The sequence below is a fragment of the Diceros bicornis genome, chromosome 17 (assembly GCF_020826845.1).
Source record: "Diceros bicornis minor isolate mBicDic1 chromosome 17, mDicBic1.mat.cur, whole genome shotgun sequence".
NCBI classification, from domain to species: domain Eukaryota; kingdom Metazoa; phylum Chordata; class Mammalia; order Perissodactyla; family Rhinocerotidae; genus Diceros; species Diceros bicornis.
The window spans coordinates 60462334-60478245 of record NC_080756.1 but is presented as its reverse complement, the minus strand read 5'-3'; the positions used below and the strand labels follow the sequence as shown (position 1 = coordinate 60478245).

Here is a 15912-nt window from a genome sequence, read left to right as displayed (position 1 = left end):
AGGAGAAAATTCCTTCTTTGTCTCTGGAGACTAATAAACCATACAGTCCAGGCCCAGTCAGCCAGAGGCCAGTCCTGGCCTGGGGGTGGGTCCCTTGGGCGTGGGGTGGACAAACAACCCCAGAGGCCTTGCTCTCCCGCTCATCTCCTCTCCTGGTCCCCCCCATCCCAGCCCTCCAGTCCATAATTCTGATTCCCCACCTACTGAGCCCTGTGAGGGTTCATATTTATAAGCCCAGCGTGCCGTCTGCTTGTCCCTCAAGTCAGTCTTGAAAGTGCAAGATGGTAATAGGTTAACCGGGGCTCCACCTTCATGTCAGCAAACCCCACCAACCTCACCGAGGCTGATGAAAGCTAGCTGGCAGAGAAGTCCCCTAAACTGCTCTTAGGGACCCCTCCCCCAGCTCCCATTACACAGTGGGGTCCTCTGGGCAAATGCGTGCCTGCCTGCCACACGGGCCTGTCTGTCCTTGACTGCCAGGGTGGACTCCCTCAATTCAGTGTGAATGAGCACCCAAGGGCGCAGAGCAGAGACAGGTCTCCAGCTTCCCTTCTGCACTCGTGAGCCAAGCTGCTCCCAGTGAAAGCAGCCTGAGGCTCCCATATCTGTACTGTCAGGCCAGCACGTGGGTGAACTTGCTGCAGCTACAGAACTGTGCTAATCCAGAACTCCGCCCTCCACTTCTCTCCTGGGGGCACCCCGAGGCAAGGCCTCGGGCAGGAGTTCCTTCTCTGTCTTGTGGAGCTCTGGGCACTGAGGTGACGTCCAGCAGCACTTCGTGCAGCTCACTGGGGCGGTGAGGCGGCAGGAAGCCACTCTCCCAGCACCCACATCCCCTCCCCACCCAAGGAAACCAGGAAGTACATAGGAAAATACAGTCTTTATTGGTCTTCTGAAACAACAAACCAGAAATATAATTTTGCCTTTAAAAATCTTCTGTCTCAGGCTGAAGATACCACCGTTGACAACACCCACCCCTCTCCTCATTCCCCTTAGAAAATCCCTAGACCTGGTATCAGCCAGCAAGCCAAAAGAAGGAAGACTGTGCCCCCGCCTTGGGGAGAAGCGTCTAGCAGCCTGAGAAGCAGCCCGTGCTGGGGCCCCTTCTGTCCTCCCTGTCCCACCGCGCCTCTCCCCCACGTGCTCCTCTGTGAGGTGGAAGGGTCAAGGGGTGCAAGGCGAGCTGGGCCCGCCCTGTCCTTCCTTAGACCCTTGGCCTCAGTGTTCTGGCAGCCTCTTCCTGGGGCCCCTAAGACCCCCGTCTCAGAGCCAGAAACCAGCCTGATGCCTCTTGCCCCTCTGTAAGCTGTGGGCACACCGGTGTCCAGCAGAGGAAAACCTAGTACTCACCCAAGATCAGATCACGAGGAAGGCAGACCCAGAGAAGGAGACCCAGAAGCCCTGCACAGCCTCTTCTCACCTGCCACCCTCCACAGCCCTGCAAGCAGGTGCTCTGTCCCTTTGGTGTAGGTTACAGGTAAAGAACACACAGGACCCTGGCCCATGCTCTGGTTTGGACCCCAGTCCAGGTGCAATTAGAAACCCTGGGAAGCCAGACTGAGCAGACAAAACCCTAGGAAAGGGCCCCCCATCCCTCAGAAGCCTCTGAGCAAATGCAGCAGTCCTTTCCCTGCTCCTGGGGTCTGTTTGGGATATGTTGGCAGACAGTGAGCTTCAGCAAGTGCCACCTGCTTTCCCAAGATGCCACCTATCACAGAGCATGAGTGAGTCCCCGCCCCAGGGTCACAGGCCCGGAGATGCTGAAGATGGAGGGGTGAGAGGTACGGAGCAACGGTTCTTGGGCTGCAGGCTATAGGAGTGAAATTGGTGGTTGTCCCCGAGGGCCTGGCAGTGACAGTGTCCTCTGGCAGCACAGAGGAAACGCCCAGTGGTCGGTGGCTGGGTTCTCGAGAGGGTGCCATCCGCACATGCTGCAGCTTCAAGGCCTCAGACTGTGTCCCTGGAAAACCCAGCAGGATAGACGTGAGAGGTTACCATGGTGACGGGCAGGCTCATTCCTCAGCACCACTGTGGCCCACTTAGAGGATCTCCAAGGAATCCTTGTGTTGTGGGTTTGAGTTTCTCCCCCTGCTGACTTGAGAAGGTTGCAGTAAGCAAGCAAAAGGCTCTGCAGTCTGAGGGCTAGAATCCAAGGGGGAAACCTGTCCCTGCTCCCCAGTGCTCATGACCTTGTCTCCCTGTGACTGTGTCTGTGTGTGTGTGTGTGTGTGATTTTTTTCAATCACCATGACTGCGCTGGCAATGCTCTGAGTCTGTGTGAGAGTGAATTAGTAAGTCTAGGAGCAGTGTGGCCTGTAGCAGATATGGGGACAGAACGGCTTCAGCCTAGGCAGTACGTTCTAATCACAGTGCTGTGTTTCTAAGTGCCGGGTCCAGATACCTGGGTTGGTGTGATTGCACATTACTACCAGCAGGTGAAAGCTGGACACAACTTTCACACTGAAGAGTGGTTAAAAATATCTTCTTGGCTCAGCAGAGAGTCACCAAAATCAACCCCTGGCCCCCATGTCACTCCCTCCCCACCCTCTAAATGCAGATGAGGTAGGGTTGAGCAAGAGATCTGGAGAGTCCCCCAGCTGGACTACACCCAGGGCAGGAAGGCAGCAGGGGAATGCACAGTGCAGAAGCCTCTGCTTGCACACACACCCTTTCTTCCCTACGGCCAGGAGCTTAGGGAGAACCACCAGGTATTCCAAATCTTTGGTGGCCCAGAGGGGAGCATCAGCAGGAGCCTTCAGCACAATGGCAGCTTCTGCAGAGACTTGGAAGTTCATGGAGTCAGCCACACTGTGGCTTGCTTTCTGCAGGGCTGGGGAGGAAAGTGGAAGTTGGGGCTGTAATGGGGGAAGGGCCAGCAATCCCTGTTGTGGTCTCCCCGCCCTTCCTACCTGGGCCAGGCGGGGCTGGGCTCTCACGCCACAGAAGAGATCTGCTTCTGGTCTTCGTGCTCGCCCTCCGGGTCCCCCATTAGGGGCTGGCGCTTTTTGAGCTCCCTGTGGTACTTGGCCATGAGAGAGGCATAGATGCAGCCATAGGCGGCAGCCACCACCATCATGATGCAGACGATGCCGCAGACGACCCCTGCGATGATTACTGTGCCGATGGCCCGCCGCACACTCACTGGCCGGTACCTCTGCTTCTGGGGGCAGGCTGTGCTGGGCTCTGGCTCTGGCTCGGCCCCTGGCTTGGGCTTAGCAGGTTCTGGGCTGGCCTTGGTGCAGGGTGGCCCAGGAATATCCAGCCCAGCTGAGATATTCTCCTCCTCCAACTGGGAGCAGTAGTTGAACATCTCCATGGGGACCACACGCATGTCTTTCCCCCTCAGCTCCTTGGGTAGGGTGCAGGCAAGCTGGTCCAGGCGCCCCCCTACATCCAGGGGAGAAAAAAAGGAGGGGCTGACCAGGCATCCAGAACCTGGACTCCCTCTCCCCATCCCCAGGTCCCTGAAGCAGGAGGCCCAGAAGGTCTAGTTTCTATCAGCAATGCAGTCAGTCCTGGAATCACATCGATAGGAGAGCAAGGGAGGAGGGAAACTAGCATTTATTGAGCCAAGTACCCTGGTAGGTGAGGTGCATATCTCACATCATTTAATCCATGCAGAAGCCACGTAAGATGGATATTGTCATCATCCCATTTTATAGAGAAGCACACAACCATTTCAGTCAAGCCTGCTCTCTCCAGAGTCAAACTGAGCCGCAGGAGGGAGACAGTGCTGACATGTGGAGGTGCTGAGGAGTAAGTTGTCAGTGTAGAGAGAGCCAAGAGCCCAGCCCAGACTACAGCTCCGCTCCTCTCCTTGCCCCTGAAATCTGCCTGCCCCCACCTGTGTAAACGCAGGGCACTGTTCTCAACACAGTATCTCAACCCTCCAGGGTTCTCACAAAAAGAACAAAAATCAAATCTACTGCACAGCCACCACTCCTCCATGCGGGGCCTTTTGGTTGCCTAAGAGTACCTCCTGAGAGTAGGGAGAAAAAGGTTGGGTGAGAAGGTTTTCTTTTCCTCTCTAAGAGCAATCCAGTGGCCCCATCAGTGCCCCAACCACAGCCTCGCTCAGTGCAGAGACATTTTGGAAGGGAATCCTGAAGACCTGTGAGGGCAAAGGAGAGGGGGCCGGCGCTAAGAGGGGGTGTGGACAGTGAGGTACACAGGCTCACCATGGCGATGGTGAAGGTGGGCTCGATCGTGGGGGGGATGTAGATGCAGAACATGGGTGGGTAAGAGAGAGGGCAGCTAAGGAGAATAAGCTGCCTGGACATCCCCTGGGAAGTCACAGTCGGATGTTGGCCCTCTTTCAGCTTCCAGTGACATCTAGATGCAGGCAACAGACCCGCTGCTGAATGGACTCAGCTCGCGCCACTCCATCACTGCCAGTTCCCTCTCCCAGCCCAGCTGCTGCAAGTCTTCTCATACAATAGACATCAGTCTTTTCCTGGGATGCTGATGAAAACATCCCAGGATTTTTTTTTTTTTTTTGAAGGAGTGCAAGGTTGAAAACAACTCAACTATTGAAAAGTTCCAAAACTATACATTCCCATTCTGTGCCCTTTTGTGCTGAGAATTTAGCTCCTGATGACTGTGTGAAAGAGCTAGGACGTTCCCCAGGGATAACACATTGGTCTGGGTCTGAAGACACTGGCCTCTAGTTCCCTGTGCCGCTGACTGCCTCAGTGACCTATACATCCAGTGAAATGTGTCCAGGGCTGCTTCATGGAGGCGGGAGCTGGGTGCTGAGATGGGGGCAACCTCACCTTCATACTCCAGAGACATGAGGTTGAATCCTGGCTATGTGATCCTGTGCAAATTATATAATTGCTTATGAGTCTTAGTTTTCTTGGCTGTAAAATAAGAATGGCTATCTCAATTAGCTGCTGTAAGGATTAAAATAGATAATGTACATGAAGAGATATTTGTGAACTGGAAACTATACAAGTATTGTTATTGTGCCACTCACAAAAATGGGAGAAATTATCATAGTGACTAACATTTCATGGCACTTTATAGTTTGTAAAATATTTTTGATTGACTAACACATGAAAATGCCATCCAAATAATTGAGATTGTGGCTGGATATGAAACGAAAGGAAGAAGACTTTGATGAAAAGTGTTAGCATTCTTTTCCCAATGACTCATTCATTCAGCAAATACTCGTTGAGCATCTGCCAAATTGTGTCTTATTAAGTCCATTTGCTATTATGACTACCACTAGCAAAGGAACAAATAAGTGAATCAGTTGGAGGACTTACTTGATGCTGAGGACGTCTCAAGACACTTGGCGTGCGTGAGCTATTAAGCATCACGGTGATTGTGTGAGGCCCGCATCGCCACTCAGCCCATGTCACGGGTGAGGCGCTGCCGTGGAGGGGCTGAGCAGCTTTCTGGGGATCACACAGCCAGCAAGCGGCAAAGCCACAAGCCAGACCCGGATCTGGCACTTTAACCACTGTGCTTGCTTCTTTGCCCTCCTTTTCCATTTCATTTAACCACGTCATAGGTCATTATAAAACTTCCCCAGGTTAATGAAAGGGGAAGAGGAAAGAGAGTAAAACCAAAGCCATTTGGCTTCTTATGAAAAGCTTTGATAACAAAACTTCCAGGAATAGGGAATTGAGATCATCATCAAAGTGAAAATTTGGTTTTATCTGTGGATTTAAACTATATTCCACCCTCCTGAAACTGTGGATATTTAAGAGATTGCTGTATTATTCCAAAGAGCAAAGGTGGGTTTCTTCTTCCTTCTGCTGTGCCAGGGAAGCCCAGAGGCAGAGCTGGTGAGAGGGAGAGAAAAATGATACTGTGTCTCTAAGTTCCCTCATGAAACCTACAAAAGTGAGATGAAGTTAACTGAGTCAGTTTGGGAGAAAAAGAGAGAAAGGAGGCTGGGAGCGGGGAGGGGCAAAGAGGAGAGGAGAGCAGTGGGGGAGGAGGGAGAGCCACACCTGCTTCCCTGCCCTGCTGATGGTTTGGAGGCGAGGCCAGGCCTCTTCCAGCCGGGCTGGTGGAGAAGTCGGGTCCTCCTTCTCCCCCTGACCTCAGCCCTGAGTCAGAGCCCAGCCTCCAGGAAATGTGTTGGGCTGGGATGGTCCTCCCAATTCCTCACACCCAGGCAGGGCTGGCTGTGCTCACCTCGGTAGGAGAACCACTCCATCCAGTGCTTGAAATCACGCAGGTTACAGTCACACTCCCAGGGGTTGTCTCCCACCTGCAGCAGCTGCAGGCTCGCTAGGGGTTCAAATGTCAGCCGGTCCAGGTTCTGTAGGCGGTTGGAGCGAAGTGATAGGGAGCGCAGAGCCGGGAGTCCGTCGAAGAGGCCGGGGGGCAGCTGGGCCAGGCCGTTGATGGACAGGTCCAGATGGCGGAGCAGGGGGGAGTGCTGCAGCAGGTCCCTGTCCAGGGTCCTGATGCTGTTGTTGCGCAGCTGCAGCTCCGTCAGATTTGTCAGGTCCCCAAAAATGGAGCGGGGCAGCTGGTCCAGGAAGTTGTTGGATAGGTCCAACCGCTGCAGGCTGGACAGATTAGCGAACGCCCAGCTTGGCAGGGCACTCAGCTTATTGTTCAAGAGCAAGAGCGTTCGGGTGGCAGCGGGCAGGTCCGGGGGCACCATGGTGAGGCCTAGGCCACTGCAATCCACTTCCAGGCTGCGGCTGTCGCACTTACAGGAGAAAGGACAGGCAGGGAGGGCCTCCACAGCATACAGGGTGACCCAGCAGGTGATCCCTGTGGGGGCAGGGGTGGGGGGCAGACGGGCAGAAAGAAAGCGACAGGCTGGGGGTTACCGCCTCCTGCTTCTATCCCCTCCTTTCTAGTTCATATCATAATGGCCTCTTGGCTTTATCTCCTTTGGCCCAAGCCACAATCAATGCACAAAGCTTTACTGACCACACAAAAAGATAATTAACCCGAAGCCCTTCTGTATTAATGGACGTGACATGGTGTCAGCAGGGCTCCTTGCCTGTCGGCACATCTGGCAAAGAAATCACTTCAGTGAGTATGATCCTGCAGAGTCCAGAGGCCCTGGAGTCCAGAGGACAAGCAGTGCTGGTCCACAAAGATGCCCCAGCTCATGGGGCCTCCCACGGTTGATCTCCTGTGGGAGCTTTGGCCCCACTGACACCATAGGTGTTGGCAAAATAGAGGAAATAAGGATATCAGAGAAACCTGCTCCCATGTTCCTCTCCCAATGTCTGTGCCAGGAGAAAGAGTCTCTTTCCAAAAGAAAATGGCCGTGCTGCTGCTTCCTTCCCCTCTGCACCCACCCCCCGCCCCCGCCCCCGGAGCTGCACCAGGCGAAGACATGCCATGCATGGAAGGGGGAGAGCACAGAGGAGCACTCCTACCCCCACCTCCTACAACCTCCCAAGCACTGTCAGATCTGCATGAACCCCACATCAGATCTGCAAGATGATGCCAGTAACTTAGTGTGAGGACTGGGAGCTCAGGCCCACCTAGGGTCCCCCTCCGGAGACCCCTGTGGAAATGATGAGGATAAGATGCACAATTCCACTTCCATGTTGGAGAATACCTGGGCACGAGCCACTGCAAATCATGGGGCCCAGGACAAGTTCCATATTTGTTCTCATTCTAAAGCCATCCATGCCCTTAGCTGGGCGTCTGTTCCTAAGGGCTTCAGGGTAACATTTCTGCAGGATGGATCCATTAACAGCATTCCTTTCGTGGTCCCATGTTATGCCCAGGACCCCTCTGAGTAGCAAGCACAGGGCCCAGTCTGTGGAGGAGCTGGGGAAAGTGGTCCTCAGAACAATTATGACAGAGCAGCTCACTCCATTGTCCAGCAGCCCTTTCTAAGAGTGAGCTCAAAACCCCCCTTAACTGTCCTCCTGAGTATCAGAGAAGCCTGCTCACTGTGAAAGGGAGAAGGGATGAGCTCAAAATAGTTCAACCCCACCTAGTCCAAAGGAAAGACCCAGCTGGAGGAGTGATGGAGAAGTTCAGACCCAGTTCATGGCCCCATTGGCCCCACCCAGAGAGGCAGCAGCCACCCTCACCTGGTGCTGGATGGGGCGGTCGAGTCTGTGTCTGATAGGCGTCTGGTTGTCTGGTGTCTAACGGGCAGAGCTTGAAGGGACAGGATGGGACTGTCCCTCTCCCCTGCCTGGAGGATGGATGACAGCTGAGAGACACACTGCGAGGCTAATGACCTGAGCCTCTTTGTTCTCGAGGGGAAATGAGCACAAGTGTGGCCATGGAGGCCAGTTGGAGACCCTTCCTGGCCACGTGGGGTCACCTGCTGCTGCCTGTCACCCTCTCACTCTCTGAGCCCATCTGCTGCCAGATCAGCCTGCCCCACGCTATCCCGCCACACCATTTGAAAATCAACATTCTTCAGACTTCACTTTCCCCAGAAAAAAATTCAACCCATCCAGCTTCCCTCAAAAGGATCAACATAGCTAGAAGCCACTGTCCCCCCACCCCTGAGAAATTTGGGGTTGCATAAAAGCTCTAGTGACAAGAAAACATAATCCTCTATTGCGAGGTGTTGAGTGACTCTACAGTGAGGTTGAAAGGGGATCTGAGTTGCTCAGGGATCAGCCATTCTCACATGGTGAATAATTCAGGCTGCTTATGTCGTGGGGCAGCTGTTTCACAGGGCTGACTGTACCAGGGAGAAGTCAGGCAGAATCATGTCCCTCGGGACCATTGCATACTTCTTACCATGTAGCCTTGGACAAACCAGTCCTTACTGACCTCATCCCTTTATCTCATATAAAGAGAATTCTCAGAGCTCCTTTCACTCTGACAGCTTGTAAGGTTTCCTTACGGGAAACAGAGGGCCTCAGCTTCCCCATATGCAGAAGGAGGAGTTGGACGGAATCTCTAAGGTCCCTTCCAGTGCCACATCCCAAGAGCCTCCTAGTTCTCTCCATTTCGGATTTGGGAAGACTGAGGCATAAGGAGGTCTCAAGTTCACCCAGCTGATGGTCAAGGCAAGACAAGAGGGTCTTGAGCAACAGGACTCACATGAGCTGGAACTGCTGGGGGCGGGGGACAGGAACAGCCCTACCTGGGGAGACACAACCGCCTGTCATGGCCTCCAGCTCCTGATCTAACCACTAAGGCTCTCAGCAACTGCCGCAGGCGCCAGTGCCATGAGCAGGACTGTAGAGGGTAAACCCTGGTTTCCCAGAACCAGGCCTTGCGCACCCCGGGCAGGTGTGTCTTAGGCCTTCCTGCAGCCCGGGAGGCGTCGCTGCATGCCATGCTCACTCCCAGCCCTGACGCCCCCCTGCCCCCATACTCACAGGAGATCTGCCTCCACTGCAGGGCTAGCCTGGTCCTCTGCTCAGGGCCACTGCCCGGGGCCAGCATGGTGAATGCCACGGCTCTCACTGCCTGCACCTCTGGGGAGAGAGGAGCCCCTTGGTATGTGCTGCCTGTCAGTCCTGAGAGAGAGGGAGAGAAAGCAGGCATTCGAGGCCCCGTTCCAGCCCAGGGGTTAGGGAGAGGGCCCTGGTGTCTCTTTACACTCCTCATCATTCCCTCTTTCGTTCTTTTCAGCTATGATTCCCTGGGTGTGGGGAAGGGAAGGAACGAGGGAGCAGAGAAGCCAGGAAACCTTCAGCCTCCCTCGGTGATTGGGGGTGGCATGGAGGGGCAGGCTCAGGCCTCCCCGGGAGCCCTCCGGCCTGGGGCACAGTGCTGGGCTCTGGGCTGTGGGATGCAGGAATTGCTGCCGGTGGCCTCTCCAGTGTCCCCACCCCCAGCCTCCCCCTGCTTCTTCTTGTTGCCTCTCTAGTGTGTTGATCTCTAAAATGTTTCTGGAGCAGTATGGCTTCTCTGTGTCTGGGATTTCCCCATGTCACAGGAGGGGAAATTGAGGACGTGTCTCCTACGTCAGCAGCGAGGCCATGGCAACACTGTTCCCCAGTCCCACTGCTGCTCTTACCATGGTCTCGGAGGAGCCAGAGACCAGGCCCTTCGCAGAGTCTGCTGGCAGGTCGGGTGAGAGGCCCAGGCCCTGCTCTCGCCACTGGGTGGCCCCCTGCTTCCCCTCCACCTTCTCCTGAGAGGTGAGTCGCGAGGTTCCGACTTCTGCCCGCGGTCTGTAATAAGACTCATCAGCTCAGGGGCTTCATGCTGCAGCAGCTGCTCATGCAGGAGACAGGGACATGGAGGAGACGGTGAGACTGCGGAGTGGAAGGAGGGCTGGGAGCAGGCCAGGGGTGCAGAGAGCAGAATTCTTCTCTAGAAGGAACAAAGAGGGGGACTCATCCTTTCTAGTGTCTTGAGGACCTGCCTTGCCCCAACCCAACGACTCATAAGTGGACACAGGCCCCCATCTGGTCCCATTTCCTTCCAGACATGGCCAAGGGCCCTTAGACAGAGGCCAGACGGAGCCCCTCCTGTCTCAGCTCCACCGGAGGAGTAGGAAAGGGGACTGTCATGGCTTCCACTGCAGCTGGCACAGGACAAGGCAGGGAATGGGATTGGAGGAGAAAGCTGCTGAGGGCCCAGCCCCCTCTGGCTCCCAGGGGGCACAGTAGCCTGTCAGCCCTGCTCCTGGCTGGCTCCCGGAGTCTGACCTTCCGTGCTTGCCACATTCATCCTGGGGTGGCTCCTGGTTGCTGCCTCCCCTTCCCCTGCCCCCAGGCCTGTGTAATTCTGGGAGCCTGAGGAGCTGGTGGCAGAGTTGAGCAGACAGATGAGGAGGTGGAAGGAGCTGCTGGAAAGCTAGCGTGTTCAGCTCTGAAACCTCAGCATCCGTGAAGCAGGGCTCCCTCAGGCATTTGGGGTCCTGCTGCTGCTCCTGGTATCTCTCATCGCCTCTCTCTCCCCCCACCCTTCATTACAGCGGGGTGGCAGAGCCCAATTAGAACACAGCAGCCCCCAGGGACCTTCAGCTGTGCTCCCACAAGGGCAGCCTGTTCAGGAGGGAGGGTGCTGTCTGTTGCTCTTGGCTTTCTCTTTCCTTGCCCCTCCTCATCGGGACAGTTCCAGGTTGTGAAGGCCTCGCAGAGCCCGGCAGAGCGAGTCACAACAGGGTACAGACTTGGGGTATGGGGAGCAGCCCGGTCCGCACACTGCCTTTTGCCTGGAGCCCAAGGAACTGGGCCCAGGCATGGGGGAGACACTCAGAGCAGTCAGGGATCATTCTCCAGCTTCCCTCCCAAGGCCAGGCACCCGCAGGCTCCTGGTTCAGATGCCCAGTCTGTCAGGGAGGCTCTGGGTTCAAATCCCTATCTTGCCACCCCCTAGCTGTGCAACCTTAAACAAACCACGTAAACTCTCTGGGCCTCAGTTTTCTTATCTCTAAATGTGAGGACCATAGTACTTAGAGGGTGGAATTTCTGTGAGGATCAATCTAATAAAGGGAAGAGAGTTAACGTTTGCTACATTTAGTACACACCACCTTAGAAGATAATGCACGTGACTGCGCCTAGCCTGGACTGGAGCCATGACAGCGGGAGGAGGCCTCAGTTCCCTTCCTCCGCGGGAGGGCCAGCAGCTCACAGTCGGTCTATGTAACATCTCTCTCCTGGCCCCACCGACCTCGCACGTGGGTCTCTTTGTTCCTGAGCACACGCTGCACTCCTGAGCCCGAGCCAGGCCTGTGGACCGTCACATGATGTCATTGTGGGGCACACGCACATACCCAGCCTTCACACACCGTCCTCCACGGAGGACGGTGTCCACCTTCCCTGTGTCCCTCAGGCCCTGACCCTCAGAACAGTCTCTCACTCCAGCAAGAAGCCCCACATCAGGCTCCTAGCGCGCGCACAATATCAGGCACGTCAGCAGCTGCTCAAGGCGCGGAGGCCAGCGTGCCCACGGTCGGCCGTAGGTCAGGGACAGGGTTGCAGGCTTCCGAGCTGGGCTGCTCATCCACTCCCTGGTGACTGTCACCCAGTAATGGCACCTGTGGGGAGATGCTCACATATGCACAGAGTGAGGTGCACACACAGCTCCCAGACTCGTGCTTGGAGCTCCCAATGCAGTGCGTGCTGCAAACACACACCAACAGAGAGCCTTGCAGTCGGGCACGTGCACGCAGACATGTATGCGCACACACATGCCCTGCCTGCAGCCTCCAGCATGCCTCCTCAGGTGCCAACACTCGGGCAGCAGAGTGAGATGCCTGGCAGTTCCCAGTGCCCCAGCAGACAGATGCACAAGGACACTTCAGCCTTGAAGGAAGTCTGCAGAAACCCCTACAGAGCAGGCCCTAACCCGGGACGTTTTCTACACTCAGAGTCGTATGGGGCCTGGCAGGCCAATCCAGGCTTCTGCACCCCTTCTTTCCAGCTTCCTATAGGGAGGCAGGTGGTGAAGAATCCCTCTCCCCCAAGCCCACGCCCCATTTCCACCTGATCCTCCTCCCCTCTTTCAAGCAGGCTCCCCTTTTCCACCCCACCCACCTTCCCCGGCCCCAGTGGCACCCCTAAGTAGTGAGCCCAGAGGTTGACCAACAAGCACCAGTCAGTGGGGAAAGTGGCCTTGAGTGCAGGTCCTGATGCCCCCTCCCAGCCTTGAATGTCACCTGTACAAAATAGATCAGGCAGGTCGCCAAGATGCAAACCCAAAGGCATCATCTTGCCTTGGTGGCAGGACATTGTTGGCCCTGGTATCTCTGGAGAAATATGATGAAAACAAGGCCCCACATGTCCATGGGGATATAGCCTGTGCTCCCCGGAGAGCTGACCCTGCCTCCCTGGGCACCACGGAAGTGACCCTTACAGGGATATGGGGCTTGAGCCCAGCACTTCCTAGCTCCCTGGCCCTTTGCCCACCAGCCCACCACCAACCAAAGGCCCCCTTCGTGCTGCCAGGAGCATCCAGCCTCATTAGGAAAGGGGGTGACCTACATTAGGAAGCTCCAAGAGCAGCTGCAGTGGCAGGCGCTGGCTGGCTGCTGGAATAAATTAACACCATCTGGGAGGAAGTCCCCACCCAGGTGGAGAATGGGGGACAAAAAAGAGTTGGGGGGCTCCTGCCAGAAAGATCTCCTGTCTCCAAGTCCCACAGCCTCGTGGCTCTGGATGCTGGACCTGTTCCCAGTCTTCATGGAAATTTTTGTCCCAGTCCCAGGGACAGAGACACAGAGAGAAGGGGCAGGCCCCAGCGGGGTCCCTGGGCCTCCTTGGCTGACTGCTGAGAGAATCAGGATTGGAGGATGGGGCTGAGGAGCTAAAAGCAGTCAGGTGAGAAGCCTGCCAAGAACCAGAAACATGGGGCTTTGTGCTCTAGCTCTTTGCTACTCAAAGGCTGGTCCACGCACCAGCAGCACGGGCCTTGCCTGGGAACTTCTTAGAAATGCAGAATCTCTGGGCCCCACCCCAGGCCAACTGAATCGGAATCTGCACCTTAACAAGATCCCCAGGCAATTCATATCACCATATTCAAATCCGAGAAGCACTGGGCAAGATCACTTCTCTCCCACAGGCTCTGGACCTCCAGGAGGCTTTGCTGGTCAGTCTCTGGAGACCAGGCGCCACCAGGTAATGGCAGGGACCTGGGCTGAGGGGGAGGATACTGACAGCAGCACCTCCTTCAGGAGGCTCTGTATGGGGAGAACAATTACCACAGTCACAAACACCAGTGCCGTGTTCTTAGCCTTCATAACATCTCTCTGAGGTTAGTATTGTTATTAACACCACTTTGCAGATGGGGGAAATTGAGGCACAGGAAATTAAGTAACTTGCCTCAGGTTAGGCCATGGAAGAATACAGCTTTGGACCCGAATGGTCTGGTGACAAATCTACTAACTCAACTGCCTTTATAGGCTTCTAGGTCCATTCTCAAAAAGGGAGATGCAACCTTTCTTTTGTACGGTACTCCACAGTTTATGCAGCATTTCCTCATTCACCGTCTCACTGGATCTGAGAAGACAGGTGTCCTTATCCCCCTCCTGCTGACAAAGAAACAAGCCAGGTCTCCTCCTCCCAAGCACCCCTCTTTGCAGTAATATCACAGATGCAGTGGAGGAAAGTCCCAGGAGGCCAAGGTCTTATCAGGGGAGTTGAGGGGGCTTTCTAGAAACCCTTCTGCTGGGCAGCTGGGTGCTAAGGTGAGGAGGGTGGGATGGGAGCTCCGGGGAAGCCGGGGGTGGGGAGGTAGTGATGGAACAGGAGGCAGCAGTAGGAGCAGAAGGTTCCATGTGCTCCTGCCGAGCTGAGTGGGAGCAGCGTCCCCAGAGTCTCGGGGGATGGGAGCTGCTTCCCTGGGGGACCGCCTCACCACGGCTCCCACGGGCGAGGAGCAGCCTGCCGGTGCTCTCCTTCCCTGCAGAGCACTCAGGCTAGGATTGTGCGGAGCCCCGATCTTGTGCTTCTGCCCTGCCATTCCTCCTACAAACGCAGGTTCCCCTCCAAGCTGGGTTGGCTCTGTCTCCAGCTGGAAACCTCCAACAGACCCCCACAGGCCTGGTCTCCACACCCTTCCTCTGATGCTTCTCTGTCATGTCCATCCCCCAAGTCCAGTGTCCAAGCCTCACAGCCAGTTAATGCCCATTGTGCCTCGACCCGGGGGTGCCTGACTCCTGGGACATGGCGCGGGCCCTGCCGTGCACGCCCTCCCCTGGTATCTCCCTTTGGTCAAGAGTCCCTGACTCAGGACGAGGCCTCTGTACCTCCTGAGCATCAAAGACTCACGGAACTTAGGAGCAAAAAGGGCCTCCACAGTCTTCTCTGAGGTGAAGGTCCTAGGCTAGTGAGAGGCAGGGCCAGGATTGGGGCCACTTCTTGGGGCTGAAAGGCCAGTGTCCTCCCCCCAGGAGGACGGAGAGGGATCTGGACGGCGGGGCAGCCCCACCTGATCCCTGTGTGGTGGGGACTGTGGGACCAGAGCTGCTGTCTGTGCTGGGCTTTTCGCCTGCTGCCACCAGGCTGGCCGTGCAGGCCCTTCCAGGGAGCATCCTCCATCTCTTCCCTGCCTGTCACCCCCATAACACTGCCCAGGCAGCACGGAAGCAGGCTTTTTAAAATCTCTATATTTGTACTTGGAACCGACAAACCCTGCTGGTTCATTTTTACACGCATGCCCCATTCTCACCCCCAGCTTCCTGCACCCTCGTTTCCTTCTCAAACATTCCCAATCCCAAACAGACACCCCGGGAAGCGGAACAGAACAGCCCCCAAGTCACTGCTCCCTGGAGCCGCGCTCCCTCCCATGTGAATGAGCTAAGCGTGCTCATTGAGGCCGAGGGCCTGAGCTCAGGGCGGTGGCCAGGGCGGGCGGGGCTGAGGAGGCCTGATCCCGGCGTAGAAGGGGGGCAACTGCCTCTGCTCAAACTCCTTCCTCCTCTCCCCGCCCCAGAGCTCCTCAGACACCCAACCTTTACATGAAACCCCTCCCCTGCCGCCTCTCCGTGCTGTCCACTCGGCCCAAAGCAGCCTTGACATGGCCCTCAGCTTTGGTGCCTGGGAAATGGGGACAGGGTTTGCTCATCCTGAGCCTCAGACACAGCTTCCAGCCAAACCCCAAAGAAATCAGATGGGTTGCTTAAGAAACCTCCCTCCTCCTTCTGCCACCCCCAGGCTGGCTTTCCTGGTCTCCCTCTTTTGGCAGCGCCAGAGCCTATGCCAATGGGGAGGTGGGGTGGGAAGTTGCCGCGGGTTTCCCTCTGGGCTGGACTTCCCCCGCCCATCTCCACGTGCTCAGCTTCCCTCCCCTCCCCCACCGATGTAGTTATCTAAGCTGCCGGGTGTCAATCTGAGTCACACCAAGGCGATGCCCAGCTTGCCCTGACAGCCAGGTGCCAGCCTCACCACTAGCCACCCCGGAAACAAGGACACTCAGCTCGGGAAGAAGACAAAGCAGCCGACTGGGACTGAGCTGGTGGGTCGGGGCTCCTGGTCAGACTGCCCTCTCTCCTGCATTGTCAGAATGGCCTTGGGGCTGCTAAGAGCGGCTGTCCTGCTCCAACTTGGGGTGTCC

General features: G+C 56.1%; 3 protein-coding genes across 4 annotated transcripts in view; 1 reads left to right on the top strand and 2 right to left on the bottom strand.

Moving 5' to 3' along the window:
• Positions 1-15912, bottom strand: part of ADIPOR2 (adiponectin receptor 2) — a 429864-nt gene that overhangs the window by 262869 nt on the left and 151083 nt on the right. The window lies entirely within an intron of this gene.
• The window catches only part of CACNA2D4 (calcium voltage-gated channel auxiliary subunit alpha2delta 4), a 110420-nt gene that overhangs the window by 69533 nt on the left and 24975 nt on the right, over positions 1-15912 (top strand). The gene's annotated exons all lie outside the window — the stretch shown is intronic.
• Positions 912-12003, bottom strand: LRTM2 (leucine rich repeats and transmembrane domains 2). Of its 2 annotated transcripts, none has more exons than XM_058559141.1 (6): positions 11387-12003; positions 9926-10125; positions 9282-9422; positions 6148-6738; positions 2910-3387; positions 912-1960 (listed from the first exon to the last, which is right to left on the bottom strand). In XM_058559141.1, exons 3-5 carry the CDS (start codon positions 9346-9348, stop codon positions 2933-2935), a joined length of 1113 nt encoding a protein of 370 aa, XP_058415124.1. In that variant the 5' UTR covers positions 9349-9422; positions 9926-10125; positions 11387-12003; the 3' UTR covers positions 912-1960; positions 2910-2932. The 2 variants fall into 2 exon arrangements, with proteins under 2 accessions (XP_058415124.1, XP_058415125.1); XM_058559142.1 differs by having other exon boundaries at positions 11390-12003.

Coding starts and splice junctions, on each gene's coding strand:
- LRTM2 (XM_058559141.1), bottom strand. CDS start 9,348: ATGCTGGCCCCGGGCAGTGGCCCTGAGCAGAGGACCAGGCTAGCCCTG. Junction 6,739..9,281: donor GCAGTGGAGGCAGATCTCCT/GTGAGTATGGGG, acceptor CTGCCCCCACAG/GGATCACCTGCTGGGTCACC. Junction 3,388..6,147: donor GGAGTGGTTCTCCTACCGAG/GTGAGCACAGCC, acceptor CCCTGGATGTAG/GGGGGCGCCTGGACCAGCTT.